The 17,299-nt window shown below is 46.5% G+C and overlaps 1 protein-coding gene and 1 long non-coding RNA gene across 3 annotated transcripts in view; both read right to left on the bottom strand.

The window, feature by feature from the left end:
- Positions 1 to 17,299, bottom strand: part of LOC147031502 (uncharacterized) — a 566,858-nt gene that overhangs the window by 399,943 nt on the left and 149,616 nt on the right. The window lies entirely within an intron of this gene.
- ESPL1 (extra spindle pole bodies like 1, separase) overlaps positions 1 to 17,299 on the bottom strand; it is a 180,285-nt gene that overhangs the window by 40,483 nt on the left and 122,503 nt on the right. For both annotated transcript variants that reach the window (XM_085864220.1, XM_085864211.1), the window contains exons 18-20: positions 14,321 to 14,464; positions 12,023 to 12,233; positions 11,601 to 11,803 (exon numbers count right to left, since the gene is read on the bottom strand). In XM_085864220.1, the coding sequence (XP_085720346.1) occupies positions 11,601 to 11,803; positions 12,023 to 12,233; positions 14,321 to 14,464 (558 nt within the window). The remainder of the gene's footprint in view (positions 1 to 11,600; positions 11,804 to 12,022; positions 12,234 to 14,320; positions 14,465 to 17,299) is intronic.

The raw sequence follows: 17,299 nt of genomic DNA, 5'->3' as shown, positions 1-17,299 counted from the left end.
CAGCGAATTGGCCCCGCGGACGTGTTTGGGATGCGGAGGTCGACACCTGCGCCGTGCGTGCCCGTATAAAGGCACCGTGTGTTTGATTTGTCACGAGGTGGGTCATCTGAAGCGTGTGTGCCGTGGGGCGCCGGCCATCGTTAAAGTCATGGACGGCGATATGCGAGGCGACCCGGGGCGGAACCGGCGGCCGTTGATGGGCCCGTTTTCAATTGGCCTGGCGGCGGCGCGCCCGATGACGGTGGAAGTCGAAGTGAACAAAACGCCGATCACGTTCCAGGTCGATACGGGAGCGGCTGTGTCGATCATCGGCGAGCAGACCGCGCGTAGACTCAACGGCCTGAAGCTTATCAGGTCCAACCTCACGCTGTTCACGTACACCCGCGAGAAGATAACGCCAGTCGGGATGGCAGACGTGTCTGTGCGATACCAAGGCCAGGTCGCCACGCTTCAGGTGTACGTCATGCGGGGGAGGGGACCGTCTCTCCTCGGCCGAGATTGGCTGGCCCGCATCAGGCTAGACTGGGCCGCAGTTCAACTTGTGCAACCCGTGCCGAGCCGGTGGGAGGATCAGTTGGAGAAGATTCTTCAAAGACATGAAGGTTTGTTTGGCGACGACCTTGGGAAACTCAAGGGCATGGAGGCAAAACTCTTCGTGAGGGAGGGGGTGGTTCCTAGGTTTTGTAAACCACGTCCGGTGCCGTATGCCCTGCGGGACAAGGTCAAGGGTGAACTGGATAGGCTGGATGCCTGTGGAGTGATCGAACGGGTGTCGTGCTCAGATTGGGCCACCCCGGTTGTCACGGTGCTGAAACGGAATGGAGACGTCCGATTGTGCGGGGACTTCAAATCCACGGTTAACCCGGGGCTCAGCGTGGAGCAATATCCACTGCCGTCAATCGATGAGATATATGCGCGATTGGCGGGAGTCAATACTTCACGAAGCAAGACCTGCGTGATGCATATTTTCACCTGCCGATGGATCCCGGGAGTAGCGAGCTTTTGACAATCAACACGTGTCAAGGACTCTATTGATATACTCGACTCTGTTTTGGGATTGCTTCGGCCCCAGCTTTGTGGCAGAAAGCCATGGATCAGATTTGCATTGGCCTACCTGCTCAGACCGACCTGGACGATGTGCTCATTGCGGGGAAAACGGCGGACGAGCATCTTGCGAACATTGCCCAAGTGCTGACGACGCTAGAAGCATGCGGCCTGCGCTTGAACAGGGACAAGTGCGCGTTCTTCAAGCAGCGCTTGGAATACCTCAGGCACATCATCACGCCAGAGGGGCTGTTGAAAGGTCCTCGGAAGGTGGAAGCGATTCAACACATGCCACCGCCTCGCGACAAGACGCAGCTGCGCTCGTTCATTGGTATGGCCCAGTATTACCAATAGTTCGTGCGAGGGCTCAGCTCACAACTTGCGCTGTTAACACGGTTGCTCAGGAAGGACAAGCGCTGGGCTTGGGGGCCTGCACACCAGGCATCATTCGACCGCGTCAAGCGGCTGCTCACAGAGGATACGGTCCTCGTGCACTACGAGCCTGCGCGTCCGCTCCTATTGGCATGCGACAGCTCTGCATATGGCATCGGGGCAGTGCTCTCCCACAGGATGGACGATGGTTCCGAGCGGCCTGTTTGTTTTGCATCCCGGACCCTGTCCGCAGCAGAGCGGGGATATGCCCAGATCGAGCGCGAGGCTCTCAGCCTCTTCTGGGGCGTGCGGAGGTTTCATCAATACCTGGTGGGGCGGCATTTCACTTTACAGACGGATCACAAACCGCTTCAATTCATCCTGAGACCTGAACGCGGGGTGCCGGTGGTAGCGGCCACGCGAATACAGTGGTGGTGTCTGTTTCTTGGTGCTTACGATTATGATACTCAGTTCCGAAGCACTGAGAAGCATGCTAACTGCGACGGGCTCTCACGCTTTCCGTGTGCGGAGGGTCCAGCTGCGTCTGAGTTGGCCGACCGGGTCGATGTGTTCGCGCTGGGCCAGGTCCAAAGCGGGCCGGTCACGGCCAGACAGGTCGCGGTGGAATCTGCTCATGATCCGGTGCTCGCCCGTGTCGTCCAGGCGATTTCTACGGGGAATTGGAGCGATCTGCCTTCGACACTGGCATTTCAACCTTTCACGTCACGCGCATCGGAGCTGTCGTTGGTCCAACGGTGCGTTATGTGGGGGATGAGGACGGTGATTCCACCGAAGTTCAGGCAGCGGTGTTTAGAAGAACTGCATGTCAGTCACCTTGGCATCGTGAAGACCAAGAGTCTTGCTCGTAGCCTGTTGTGGTGGCCGGGGTTGGACAAAGACATTGAGCAGTTGGTGAAGCGTTGCGCCACGTGCCAAACAGATGCTGATAACCCGCGTCGAGCTTCGGGACTATGGCCTGAGCCAGACAGAGCCTGGCAGAGGGTCCATGTAGATTTTGCGGGGCCGGTTAATGGCAAAATGTTTTTGATTGTGATCGATGCATTCTCTAAATGGCCGGAGGTTGTAGTAATGCAGCATACATCAGCAAACATTACAGTAGAGAAACTGCGGACGATCTTTGCTAATAAAGGGTTACCGGAGATCCTGGTCTCTGATAATGGTCGCAGTTCATCGCGGGTGTATTTGATGAGTTTATGCGCCAAAATGGTATTCGACATTTAAGGTCCGCACCGTATCATCCTGAGACGAATGGGCAAGCTGAATCGTTTGTTAAGATGTTGAAACGGGCTTTGCGCAGGGGGGCGGGGGGGTTGCACCTGTGCAGACGGTGGTCGATATCTTTTTGCTCCATTACAGGAACGCAGTTCATCCTTTCACGGGTGATTCGCCTGCCATTCGTCTCTCTGGACGGGCATTGCGGTCCAGACTGGATTTGCTGCGACCTGGAGGGTCGTGGAGTGGGGCGGTGTCGCGTCCGACGCGGCTGCGCGGCTTCGATGTGGGACAGCGGGTAATGGTGCGCGATTATTTTCACGGTTCCAAATGGGTGCCGGCTGTGGTCTCTGTGGTACTGGGGCCGGCGGATTGAATGATGCGGACGGATGGTGGGGATGTGTGGAAGCGGCACGTGGACCAAATGCATGATCGCTTTTCAGCGTCACCCCCCCCCCCACACCTCCCCGGGCCGAACGATGTGGGACCCCCACCTGACGTTGTATCGCCAGGGCCGGATGTGCCGACGTCCAGGGGGTCTTCGCCTGATGCTGTCCTACCCGGGGACGTCGGGCAGGCTGGTCGGCCGGGGGCGGTTGTTATTGCGCATGGCGTGAGTCCGGCGAGGGTGTCACCTCGACCGAGCCGGGAGGCGTCTGAGCCTGGACTGTCTGGCGGTGCTGCCCGTCCGAGGCGGGTCAGGGTGCGGCCGCGGTACTTGGAGGATTATGAGTGTTGATGGGTTTCAGGTGGTCATGTTATGATTGTCCTTTCATCATTTGACTTGTCATTTTATGAGGGGAGGAGTGTGCTGTATCACGTGATTGGGTGTTCGTATATCATGACTCGCCCGCTCGGGGTGGCAGGAATGTGCTTCTGGTCGCGCAATAAAGCGGAGTTGATGCTGGCACGCTTGCTTCTCGTGTTCCACTGCACCTCGTACACTCTAACATCTGGACAGAGGAAGGAAGATAAGCAGACTTGGTGGTGGAACGAGGAAGTACAGGAAAGTACAAGGAGGAATGGGTTGGTGAAAAAGAAGTGGGATAGTCAGAGAGATGAAGAAAGTTGGCAGGAGTACAAGGAGTGGCGGCAAAAGGCAAAGAGAGAGGTGGCAAAGGCTAAGAAAAAGGCATACGACAAGCTGTATGAGAAGTTGGATACAAAAGAATGGGAAAAGGATTTATACCGAATGGCAAGACAGAGGGACCGAGCTGGGAAGGATGTGCTGCAGGTTAGGGTGATTAAGGACGTAAATGGGAATGTGCTGACGAGCGAGGAGAGTGTGTTGAGAAGGTGGATGGAGTACTTTGAGGAGCTGATGAATGAAGAAAATGAGAGAGAGAGAAGATTGGAAGAGGTGGAGATAGTGAATCAGGAAGTGGGGTGGATCAGTAAGGATGAAATGAGGACTGCTCTGAAGAGGATGAAAAGTGGATAAGCGGTTGGCCCAGATGACATACCAGTGGAGGCATGGAAGTGCTGAGGAGAGATGGCAGTGGGTTTGTTCACCAGATTGTTTAATAAAATCTTGGAAACTGAGAGGATGCCGGAGGAGTGGAGATTAAGTGTACTGGTTCCGATTTTCAAGAACAAGGGTGATGTGCAGAGCTGTGGAAATTACAGAGGGATAAAGTTGTTAAGGCCACACCATGAAGTTGTGGGAAAGAGTAGTGGAAGCTAGGTTGAGAAGAGAGGTGACGATTTGTGAGTAGCAATATGGGTTTATGCCAGGAAAGACCACTGATGCGATGTTTGCTTTGAGAATGTTGATGGAGAAGTATAGGGAAGGCCAGAAGGAGTTACATTGTGTGTTTGTGGATTTAGAGAAAGCCTATGATAGGGTGCCAAGAGAGGAGTTGTGGCACTGTATGAGAAAGTCGGGAGTGGTGGAGAAGTATGTGAGGATTGTGCAGGATATGTACGAGGACAGTGTGACAGCGGTGAGGTGTGCGGTAGGAATGACGGACCGGTTTAAGGTAAAAGTGGGATTGCACCAAGGATTGACTCTAAGCCCTTTCCTGTTTGCAATGGTGATGGACAGGTTGACGGACGAGATCAGACTGGTCTCCATGGACTATGATGTTCGCGGATGACATCATGATCTGCAGGGAGAGTAGGGAGCAGGCTGAGGTGAGCCTTGAGAGGTGGAGGTACGCACTGGAGAGAAGGGGAATGATAGTCAGTAGGAGTAAGACAGAGTGCATGTGCGTAAATGAGAGGGAGGGTGGTGGTATGGTGCGGTTGCAAGGAGTTGAGGTGGGGAAGGTGAATGGGTTTAAATACTTGGGATCAACTGTCCAAAGTAACAAGAGTGTGGGAGAGAAGTGAAAAAAGAGAGTGCAGGCAGGATGGAGTGGGTGGAGAAGAGTTGCAGGAGTGATTTGTGACAGAAGGGTAGCTGCAAGAGTTAAGGGGAAAGTATATAAGACGATAGTGAGACCAGCTATGTTGTATGGTTTGGAGGCGGTGGCGCTAACAAAAAGACAGGAAGCGGAGCTGGCGTGGCAGAGTTAAAGATGCTGCGATTCTCGTTGGGAGTGACGAGGATGGACAGGATAAGGAATGAGTATATTTGAGGGACTGCGCAGGTAGGACGGTTTGGAGACAAAGTGAGAGGCGAGATTGAGATGGTTTGGACATGTGCACAGGAGGGAAGCGGAGTACATCGGGAGAAGGATGCTGAAGATGGAGCCGCCAGGCAGGAGGAGAAGAGGAAGGCCAAAGAAGAGGTTCATGGATGCGGTGAGGGCGGACATGCGGGTGGTTGGAGTGTCAATGGAAGGTGTGGAGGATAGAGCGAAATGGAGACGGTTGATGCGCTGTGGCGACCCCTAACGGGAAGAATAAAAAGAAGAAGAAGAATAAAAAGAAGAAGAAGAATAAAAAGAAGAAGAATAAGAAGAATAAAAAGAAGAAGAAGAAGAATAAAAAGAATAAAAAGAAGAAGAAGAATAAGAATAAGAATAAGAAGAATAAGAATAAGAATAATAAGAATAAGAATAAGATACAGTACGTAAGTCGTGATCGACATGGACCTTTTATTCCACAAAAGAAAACAGGGAGGTTGACAATTTCAAATTTTAAAAGCCATCACTGACCCACATAATGTGACAGCTCTCATTCTCGCAGAGTGAGCATGGTCATGCAGTAAATTCCACTCAAAGGGAATACCTGTCCATCAGCACATGGCTCATCCACAAGTAGATTATACCGTTCATTGATATCTATCCCATGCTCAAGAAATTCCATTCCAATGAAACCGTGATGATCCCAAAAGTACTGATGTAAACTTTCTAGTTGACAGCTGAATGTTTTAATTTTTTTTTAGAGTGGGGACCAAGATGTCTCCATTCTATGCTGGTTCATTTTGACTCTGGTGTGTAATGATGGACTCAGGTCTCATCACAAATCGCAAAGTACTTCAAGAAATCTGGAAACTTCAAAACTTTTCACATTTGCTCGAGTGGCAGCTGTTGGGCGCAAGAGAAAAACGCTCAAGATCACTCACCAATGTGTGGCCATTTTTGAACATGGAACACCACTGATACCAGATTACCTGAGACTCGTTTCACAACAAACTACCCTCTCATTGAATTGTTGAGAAAGGTTCCCAGGCACTCTCGTTTTACTCTTCACACCTCCAGCTAGCCTGTCCAACATTTCGTTCTTGGAACGAGGATGCATGCGGTGAAGCAATTGCCAGAAAACCGCTTGCCTTTTCCACATAGAAAGCCAATGCCCCACTGATGAGAACCTGCATTCTCTCTGGAAAGCATGCAATCATCATTTCAGACATCAGAGCTTGGTGGAAATTTGATAAAGTTAATCCCCCAATGCAACTGGAGCATGTTGCAATCTGTTCCTTTGCTCTTGAAGGATGGGGATCACAATGAATACTTCTCATGCAAAGATGCACTGCCTTCACTCTATTTTGGTAGAAAAGGCCAAGGTCACTAATTGATCTCTTTCTCCAGCATGTGAACTTTCCTTCTGCCAGGTGGAGAAATTCCTCACTTTTACCTTCACTGCTGCCGACAGCATTAATGCTCCAACACTCAAAAACTGTTCATCGACCTTGTCAACTCTTTCACAGGTAAATTTTCCAAAGAACATCTGCATCAAGGAGAAATCCCAAAAGTTATCCCAATTCATAAGAATAGTGGCAAAACGGACAATTATTATCTTGCCAAAACGAAGTTTTTGCAAGATATGTTAGTCAGCCTGTATGGTTTTTTTTTTTGTTTGTCTGTAATCACGTATAAAAAATTCTGCAGAGCACAGTTATCATTGGAAATTTTTGTAACTTCGCATATCAGAGGCCTATAGAGGTCCCTTTCAGCGCATAAAATTTTGAAGGTCAAGGTCAAAGGTCAAGGTGACTTTGTCGCAAATCAGGGGAGTGGACGAAACCCTTATTTTTTGAGTAATTTTGATCGGATCGTCTTCAAACTTCATGGGAATATAGTTCATGGTCTGGCACTCAACTGAATAATTTTTGGTGGCGATTGGCCTTGACCTTCATGGTTAGCGCCTCAGGTCAAACATATTTGACCCCAAGGTCAAATTTTCAAGTTTTAGGAACCATATCGTGTAGTACCTCAAATTGAACACCTCGATGAGTGCTTTCTAGATATGTCAAGCTTGAGACATTATGACGTCATTTGGTGACGTTATGAGGCAAAAGCATATTTTTCATGGTTACTCTGTAGAACGATTCTCATCGGAATCTCTCGTAGGCAGATATTCTTCAAGGAGTCGCTCCTGGTGGATAGCAGCTCTGTTCACCTCAGTGTGACCTTAAAGAAGTCAAACGTGGTCACCTTTTGGCAAGATACGGGTCACCCTGCGGGTGACATTGGTTTATTTTTATTTCTGTCAACCTTCTTCCCATCATAAGCCAAGTAATGGAATCGATAATTGCAACAGACCTCAAGACATCTTTTCTACAACCAGGATCTTTGACAATCAATTTGCCTCTGTCCAGGTCATTCCACTTTGGACATGCTGCTTCTTCTGTTCGCAAGAGGTGGATGCTCTCAATCTCAAAAAAGAGATCAAGGCTATCCTACTGGACATCTGTACAATTATTCTGTCTGGAACCCTACCATGGTTTCAAAACTATCAACAAATGGCACACTGTCTGACCCCACTATTCGCAGATTCACTATTCGCAGACCCCATGCATTTATCGGTCATAAAGTGTGACCTTCAACATTTGTGCACTCGCAATTTTATTTTTTTTTTGTAAACACTTCAGGACTGGTCTATGCACTTGGGAAATTGGACATCAGCCAACATCACATTACATAAAACGGTGCAAAAACAGATCCCCTTAACTGCAGCCCAATTAGCTTACTGTACTTCGAATAATCAGCAAGGTCATGGAATTAATCATCACAGCTGACATAAAATCATGCCTTTGCTCCAACAGCCTCACCTGAGATCATCAATTCGGTTTCAGACTTGGTCACTCTACCTTGGACATGCTGCTTCTACTCTCGCAACAATGGTGGAGGCCCTCAATATCAGACAGGAGATCAGAGCCGTCTCTCTGGACATATCTGGAGCTTTCGATACAGTCTGGCATCCTGCCTTGCTCTCCAAACTGTCTGGCTGTGGAATGCAAGGCCAACTGCACTCTTGGATTACTGACCTCCTCCACTCTCGGAGACAACGTGTGGCTCTCAACGGAACCCTTTCTTCTCCTCTTCTTGACAAGGCTGGAGTTCGCCAAAGCAGTGTTCTAGACCCCATATTATTCCTAATCTTCACCAATGAGATCACCGACTCCCTGGAAAATCCTCCATCTCTTTGATGATGATTCCACTCTCTGCTGTGACATCTCTCATCCCTCTGACAGACAGGCAAGCAGCCTCTTCCCTCTCCTCAGACCTCGACAAAATCACAAACTGGTCAAACACAATTTTTCTTATGTATTAATATCCATATTATCCACCCTTTGTGTTCTCCCTTGCCCATCATTACTTGCATCCCTTGTTTGTCCGTCTCAGACTACGTTCTTCCTCCGACTTGCTATTGCTGTTTCCCCCTTCTCCTCCCATTCCCTTTGTTATGTTGTGGCCTGATTTGTTCTTTGTAATCGCTCTTCCACAAGCCTTGACTATGTTAAGGGAAAGGGGGGGGGCGGGGGAGGGGGAAGAATAAAAAAAACAAAAACAACAATGCCCTGACATTCATCAGGAATGTATCTCCCACGAATTTCAGGGTCCGACAGTACAGGGTTCCTTCTTGGAATGGCCATCAGATTTACTGTACACTTGCAAGCAGTAGGCTACTTCGGCCTGAATACTGTAGCCTCGTGCTGTATCTTAAGAAACTGGCGTCCCTCAGAATACTGTTCTGGGACCATTACCGTTCTTGATATACAACAATGACATCCTCATCACTGGAACATCCATTTTATCAGTATGAAAAGAACTACTCTGCATAGAACAGATCCAAAAATCCTCCAATAGGCAAGATGTGGCAGTGTCACTCTGCCAATCTGCGAGAAATACGCCACTGGTCATCTTCCTGGAACATGTCTTTGAGCGCAAAAAGACCAGTATTCATTCGATCTATCTGCAAGAACTGGTAAACAAATCTCCCAGTATATTTCGGTGTTCAGCCTCCAGGAGATGTACAATCTCTGACCTTTACCATCAGATATGTCCTGTCTTGGACAAATCATATGTCCAAGCAGGTGTACAAAGCCAGCCATAATCACCACCACAGACTATTCTGCAAAACAAAGTTCTTCCTCTGATGTCAGCACATCATGGTGTAGAAAGCCTTTATCTCGAGTCTCATGGAACATGCCTCCCCATTGTGTACTGCCGGTGCTGCCTGCAATCTTGTTGCCATTGAGGCCCCGGAATCTAAAGCCCTCGGTGTCGTTGGAATACAAAATCAGGAAGCACAATCTCAGGGTTTGTTTCTTGCTCACCATTGGTGTGTTTTTGGTGTTGTAGGTTTTTTTTTTTTCTTTCTAAAAAAGCTCTATTCTGATCTTAATCTTTCTGTCTAATCACCATTCTCACCAAGCCCTTCCAGATCACATGCCTCTGAAATCTTCCTAACCAGAAACCACAACCAAAGACAAAACTCAACACACCTTTCTTTCACCTATGGAACAGTCTTTCTAAATCAATCGCTGTTCCTTCTAGGATTTAAAGTCTGCCGCTCATCAATCACCACCTGACGCCTCTTCCATTTTCACCAATGAGCTTTTGCATACCAGCTGAGACCCTGCTTCTCTACCTTTCCACTCAAATTCTTCTCCTTGTGCTGTAATGGACCTATTTGATGTCCGACAGCTTTCCCATTGCCTCCAATGACTGCTAATGTATTGTACCATGTCAACGACTCCTCAATGGGCTTTGATACAAACAAAAAGGAAATGAATAAACAAACTGCAAACAACTTATTAAATTGTGCAGAAAGTCTCTTGTGAATTTCAACAGTAAAACCTCCATATAAAGCAATATTCAAGGGAGTGGAAGTTTTCTTTGTAAAGAGGTTCTTCAAAACCTCATTACCTCTGCTACCAAAGGTGGGGGTGGTGATGTTTTCACCTCTTTTGGGTCGCCGAAATAGGTGACCCTTATTGTCAGTAATTCTGTCTGTTTGTTTGTTTGTTTGTCATCAGCATAATTGGAAGTAAACGTGGGCGGAATTTGGCCAAACTCGGGTGGTAGGTACATCTTATGACCTAGTGCTTTGGAAATTGTGATGGTTGCTCGGGACGCTTTGGTTCCCCAGCAACAACCGAAAAACCTTCAAAATCGGTACCGTTCACACGAAATCAATTCCGAAAGCCATTATCCCACGTAGGGTTATGAAATTTGGCATGAATGATCTACAGGTGATGCTCTGTCAAATATATTCCAGTTTTTGTGATATATGGAATACTTTACCCACAGGCTCGTATAAGAGATAACACACAGAACATAGAACAAGGTGAGCAGAACACAAGATGGGCGGGAGAGGGAAGCACAAAACAGTGGGGAACAGACATGAGGAGATCTGTGGAAGGAAGAGGGATGGGGCAGGGAACACAGGGTAAACAAGATGGACATGACAGGGACTTTCAGGAAGGAAAACATGGAATTTGAAGGAGGTGGGTTTGGGGTAGATCAACAGGGGTGGAAAAGATCGGGGTTTTGGATGGGGGAAGATATGAGATGGTGGTGAACAGCTGTTTTGAAGACCTGGAGGGAAAAGTGGGATTGAAGAGTGTATGGGAGTTTGTCCAGAGGTGGGAAAAAAGAAAAAAGCGTTTTAGCAGTTTCACCAGAAGGGGGTTGCTGGCGGACCTTGAGTGCCCTGCGGAAATATGGGGGGAGGGGGGGACAGATCACAGACAGAGCATGGGATGTTGGGGGCGATACCAGAGAGGAGACTGTGGAAGACAAAGGCCACCGACCTGCCTATGGTGAGAGAGTGAAAAACCCAAACACTGAGCTTCATCGTGAGAGATACCAATGATCCTGAAAAGCCTTGATTTCAGCGTGAAGCCGAGCTAGGTGTGAGGCGAGAACACCAGCCCAGATGAGAGCAATACTCCATCCGGCTGTGGATGAAAGCTTTGTATGTGGTTAGGAGCTCAGATTTCACACGGGTAATGACAGGTTAAAAGTGCCCAGCAAGCCAAACTGAATCAATGTGAACATACACACATCGCACGCATAAAAACCCTCATTTAGCATTCATACGTCATTTTGAAAGTTGCGTATTGCCTTTTCTTTTTTTGTATACCAAGTCAAGGCTCATGTAAGAGCCTTATTTAATGTCGTAGGAAGGATTCACACATAACATCATAACCAGTGAAAAAAAATTCCTCCATGAAGCCTCAGCAAGTGCTTTGCAAGTTAGATTTGCAGTCATTACAAAGAAAACTCCACAACTTTCAACATGGCAAAATATGAAAATACTTCGATTATGCCTACCTGTCAACAAACTGTTAACACCATTTTTGAAGGCCTCCACTGCTCCAGTTAGGCCCTGTTGTCCAGCTTGGAAGCCAATCAGTTTACAAGTCTTGCGCAAGTTACCAACTGTAGACTCGTCAGCAATGCGAAGGGCTTCAATCTGAGAGGTCACCGAGTCCACAGCAGACTCCTTCATTTCAAGCTTCCTTTTGGCAGTGAACCTCAAACACAAGACACAGAATAAAAACAAAAATGCCCAATTATAACCAAACTAACCTCACATTTAAGAACTATAACAAAATCAAAATGCAAGCAATATTCAATTACTTACAACTATTTAATTTGCCAAAATTAAACTCCTTTCATATTTTTCTCACAATGGTGATGACAAAAAACTTTTCATACATTTTTGGTTCACAAGCATTTATTCATACACTCACTGCAGTTTACGCTGCACATTTGAAACTGCACGATGACGCAAAGCAATGGCAAGGGATTCATTGATGAGCCAAGCAGTGGTCCAAGGCTTTTCATCTCCTTTCACCAATGCCAACAGCTGGCAGATCAGGCGGTACGGCCGATAGGGTGGCTCATGAGCGATGAGAGCCCAGGCCTCCTCCAGGATGAGGGCAACATCCTCCACTGACAGTCCTTGACATAAAAAGAGAACAGATTAACAAGTGGCAATTGAACAAAAGACCACAGACTAATACAATGTTTGCAAGGTAAACAGTTCTCGTGCTATAAAGAGCCAAGTATCGTCCTCTCTTGCATAAAAATAGGAATGTGCATCCTGAAGCTCACCAGGATCAGGCGCAACAGTCACTCAAACCCCGTTAAACCTGGATTTGTTTTTTTTTAATGGCATGAACAAACTCTGGTACATCATGGGTGAGGAAGGTTGTGGTCAAATTTCATCGAAATTGTGTGTGCGGTTTCAGAGAAGAGAGCAAATACCTATTTTGAAGGGCGATCAAACCACCACCCCTCCCCCAACATAGACCCCCTTAATGAGCACAGATTTTGATACGGTCAGATATGAAGCTTGTGGCCAAGTTTCATCAAAACAGTGTTTGGTTCAAGCGATAATGACCGGCGTGTTTACAGTGATTCACCGACTCCCTCACCGACGGACACTGCTCAATTGCATAAACTCACCAGACTAAAGTCCAAGTGAGCGAAAAACCACCTTGTGCTAGGAAACCTTCAGGAAAGGAAGGTTCAACTGCCAAATTTAACAAGGCCAGAAAAGTATTCTTCAAGAACACTTTTTGTTTTCATCCCAGTGGCTGTAACACTTTATTGCTCAAGTAACATCACATCTCCAAACTTGTCACTCACTGCTCTGATCCTCTTGAAATATCAAGGAAGGATAATGGATACAGCGAAGCCCCCTCCAACCCTCAACATCTTGGCGCTCTGAGAATCAAGAGTTATTGGCAACTTGGGCAGAAGAATACACAGGCTAAAATGGTATCATGTTCAAGGGGTGATACAAGATTGCTACTGGCATTTCAGCACAGCTGTTATCTCAAGATGGCACATTGTTCTCTAAAGCAATGTCAGGTCAAACTAGAAGGGCAGGCACTCATTTGAGTGTATACCTCTGCCAGGCTGATTACTTTACATTCTGCATCCCACCTATAGGTCACATCTAGATTCAGACCTGAACTAAAATTTAATCAGCTTGTTCTTGTCAACTAACCAACCCATCCAACAAGTTTTGTCCGAATCCATCCATAAATATTTTTGAAATACTGTATCATGCCATCTATCGTTTCAGCCCTATCACTCAATGGTGAAGAATCACTTAAAAAATTATGGGATCCAGACTAGGATCTTCAAAGTCGAATCAACTCTTCCTTGTTAGCCACCCAACCTGTCCACCAAGTTTCGTCCAAATCCATCAACAACTAGAGATTGTTTGTTTGTGAACCAGGCTACCATAGAGAGACAGTGGTAAAAACAGCCTCAATCCACCTTCAGTGGCAGAGGTTAATATGCAAGCTGAAATATGTGTACAGGCAAATGAAGGACCACAACAGAACAACGACAAATGTGTCCAAGAGCCGCGTCCTAAAGGTTTTGTCTTCACCAGAAGAAAAAGAACAAGAGGAAGAAGAAGAAGAAAAAACCCAACAACAACAACAACTTCCAATATTTTGTCACGTGCCTTGACTGAGCCAATAGCGAGACCCGTCCTGGACGATTGTCGTTCATGACGAGAAAATAGTGTATTTACGAAATTACAATACTTTAAATGGAATAATCTTGAAATAGTAACGTGAACTTTTCGAAACTTTAAAGCAAATGTCCGAATATATTTAAAAGTTCATGATAGATGCTCTCAAAAGGCACCCTCAATGCGAGGATGTGTACAGGTGTTTAATATTTAAGGAGATCCGGATCCTGTATATAAAAGAGCAAAGTCGTAAAGGTTTTGTCTTCACAAGAAGAACAACGCCAAGCTCTCTTCGAGCCACGTCTCGCAAGCGAGACGCGGCTAAAAGGCAGGGGAAGCCAAAAACATGTCAGTACCAGAGAAACTCAACTATCCTTGGGAACAGGATTGCAACAGCTCTTCCCGACACATATTATGCAATCACCTCACCCACAGCACCATAAGGACGAAGAAACACAACTTTGCTGGTGATCATACCACTGAATTGGAATATCTAGTGGTGTGATTGAGGTACAAATCCTTGGCTAACATTGTGTGAGCAGCAAATAAGCCTCACCCTCTGTTGACCATGACCCGCTGCTCTCTGTTGATGTACTTTGCTCCTCGCAAGTAATCTGCTCCAGGAAGGAGCAGTCAGGTTCTGACTGCCTTCTTTCCAACTCCACGTCCGATATGTGGCAACTCTGCAGATCTGTATCCACTTGGGTGAGACGAGAATACAACAAGCAAATAAAATGGAGGGGGAAAAGGATGAGAAAAACGTAATTTGGGAAAGAAACAATGAGGGATGATCGGAAAAAAATATATATATATATATGCAAAAAGTTTAGAAGGATGCAGAAGGAAATGAAAGGAAGGGAAAGGGCCACATGTGTGGAGCACACTGACAGGGGAAAGGGAGTGGGGAGGTTGACATACCTTGTATTGTATTTGGACAAAACACACAAAGTATGGGCTCAAAGTTTTGAAGAGTTCGTCAAATATGGGGTCAGTGCAAAAGTAATGGCACTTGTTTAATTTTTCTCAAATTAAAATTCCCATTCCAACTAAAATTACAGGGAATATGCATACATATGTGGGAAACATGAAGTTATTTTCCACATAGTTTTTGTCAACTGCAATTCACTTTTGCGAATGTTGAATCAGGTGCTTTGCATGGGGGCATCACAAACCTATAAACAGCCATGAACATTCATCACAGCATTATCATCCTCAAAGTGTATCCCATCTAATCCATTCTTTAGCGGGCCAAAGACAGTAATCTACAGGTGCAAGATCCGGATTTAAAGCAGGATGGGGGACGGTCGGATCCCAAGGCTACGGATGCCTCCTGTGTGTGTAGGCTGGTGTGAGGCCGGGCTTTGTCATGAAGGAGACCACCTCGTTCATGTCTCACTTATGACGAGCTCTTCATAAGCGGCATTTGTTTCATAAATGTCTCGATGTAATGCTCTGAGTTAACCGTAACACCTTTTGGCATAAAGTCCAAAGCAGGATCTCCTCTCTGTCCCAAAACACAGATGCTGTGACTTTACCCACAGAGGCCTGTGTTTGAAACTTCTTCCTTGCTGGTGATGCCTCATGGTGCTACTCCATACATTGGCACTTGGTTTTGGGGTCATCATGGTGAACCCAAGTCTCATCATCATGATAGAATTTCCTCATCTTCGACTTCGTAGCATTCGAAGAATTCCACACAAATGTAGGTATTGGAAAACCAGCAGTGTTGTGACGTGGCAATCCTGTTTAATGAGCGCAATCAGACAGGTTTTCTGGTGTAATTGCTGTTGCAGACCGACCATTTCAAGACTCGTCGTTGATGTCTATTTCCCCGCTCTTGAAAAGCTTTGCCCAATATCTCGCAGTGCTCCCCATAAATGGTAGAGTTCTTTAAACACCCATGAATATCTGAGGAGGAACCTCTTCCAGAGTAAGAAATTCAATAACTGTTCTCTGTTTCGTACACCCATCTCGTGGGGAAGCAATTTTGAAAGTGTAGTGTGACGTCACGTTGACTGATCGCCGTGCGGCTCAACAAATTGGGTGGGAGATACAAACCACTCATTGTGATCTCACATCGCTTTCCAATGACACTTTGGTTGTAAACTGAAAAACAAGATTACTTTTCTACCAACCCTCGTACACTTTTTAAAGGTTTTAAAACCTAAAAACAAGAGTGAACATCAATTTCACCACATTGAGTGTTCAAATGAATCACAAAACGTGGCTGTTATTTTTATTAACAAAATAAACCTTCACTTAAAAGAAACCAAGGCATAAAAAACAACAAACTAGAATTGGACTTTGACGTCACATCAACAGACATGCTTCCGCCAACATTATAATACTTGTATCAAGTTCGATTTAAATCCCTAAACACAGATTCAAAAATTAAAATAATAATTCTGACTTCTGGACCATGCGACCGATCAGGTAGAAACTTAAAACCTATATTCCCCATTACTACGAGATAACAATTGTGAAGTTTCACATCGATCGATGAAGCACTTGAAGAGAAATAATTTCTTTTTAAGATTTTCATTCAAATAAGATGGCTGCCAGACCATGAGACCTCTCAATAATTTCTGAACACCCTGGTTGGTATCCCCAAGGCTTGGGGAACATGTGGGTGGTTTCCCCTCGATCTGTCCAGGCATTGTAGAGATTATTTTTAAAGGTTTTTTTCTTCAAAAAAACATCACAGTTGCCAAACCATGAGACCTTCGGACATCATAGGCAGAGAACTTTTTGTTCTTATGAACAGGCAATCATACTTGGAAAGTTTCGCCTTGATCGGTTCAGCTATTCTGGAGAATAAGATTTTTGAAAGTTTTTATGTCAAAAAAAAAGAAATATGGCTGCCGAACCAAATGACCAATGATATCATCAATCCCTCACACTCTTCTTACCTCCCTCCCCCCTCCTTCCTTGTACTACCCTCCCTCTCCCCTGCCCTGCACCAAAGCCTCCTCCCCTCCCTATTCATGAACAGTGTGGACCTTAAATATCCAGGGCCTTCGCTCAAACCTGAGAGATCTGCCCATACAGGTTGCTACAGACAAACCAGACACAATCGGCCTCACAGAAACTTTCCTCCCTCAAGACGTCTCCGACTCCCAAGTATCTCTCCCTGGTTACTCCCTCCTCCAGTATGACAGACCTGAGCCTCGTCCTGGTGGAGGAGTTGCTCTCTTCTTTAAAGACTCTATTCCTCACTCTCCAAGCACTGCCCTCACTCCCCACACCTCCAGGAATACCTCTGGCAATGGCTTCCCCTCCACTCCCATCTCATGTTTTGAAGTGTACTGAACTATCCACCAAACAGTGATGACTCCATTTACACCTCACTATCCAAAAACATGGACCAACTTCTATCTTCTCATCCAAACTATCTCTTCCTTAAATGTGGTGACTTAAATTGTCATCATGCCAGTTGGCTCGGTGTGGGTACCTCGCTCAGCTGCCATGATACTCCAGCAAGACTTGTGCAACTCATTGGGACTGACTCCATGAATCAACTTCCTGACCCGGATCT

This window comes from Eptatretus burgeri, chromosome 2 (assembly GCF_056783735.1).
Source record: "Eptatretus burgeri isolate ZD-2024b chromosome 2, Ebu_testis_v1, whole genome shotgun sequence".
Taxonomy (NCBI): domain Eukaryota; kingdom Metazoa; phylum Chordata; class Myxini; order Myxiniformes; family Myxinidae; genus Eptatretus; species Eptatretus burgeri.
Note: the sequence above shows the minus strand (reverse complement) of the source record. Positions and strands in the feature narration are given on the sequence as shown.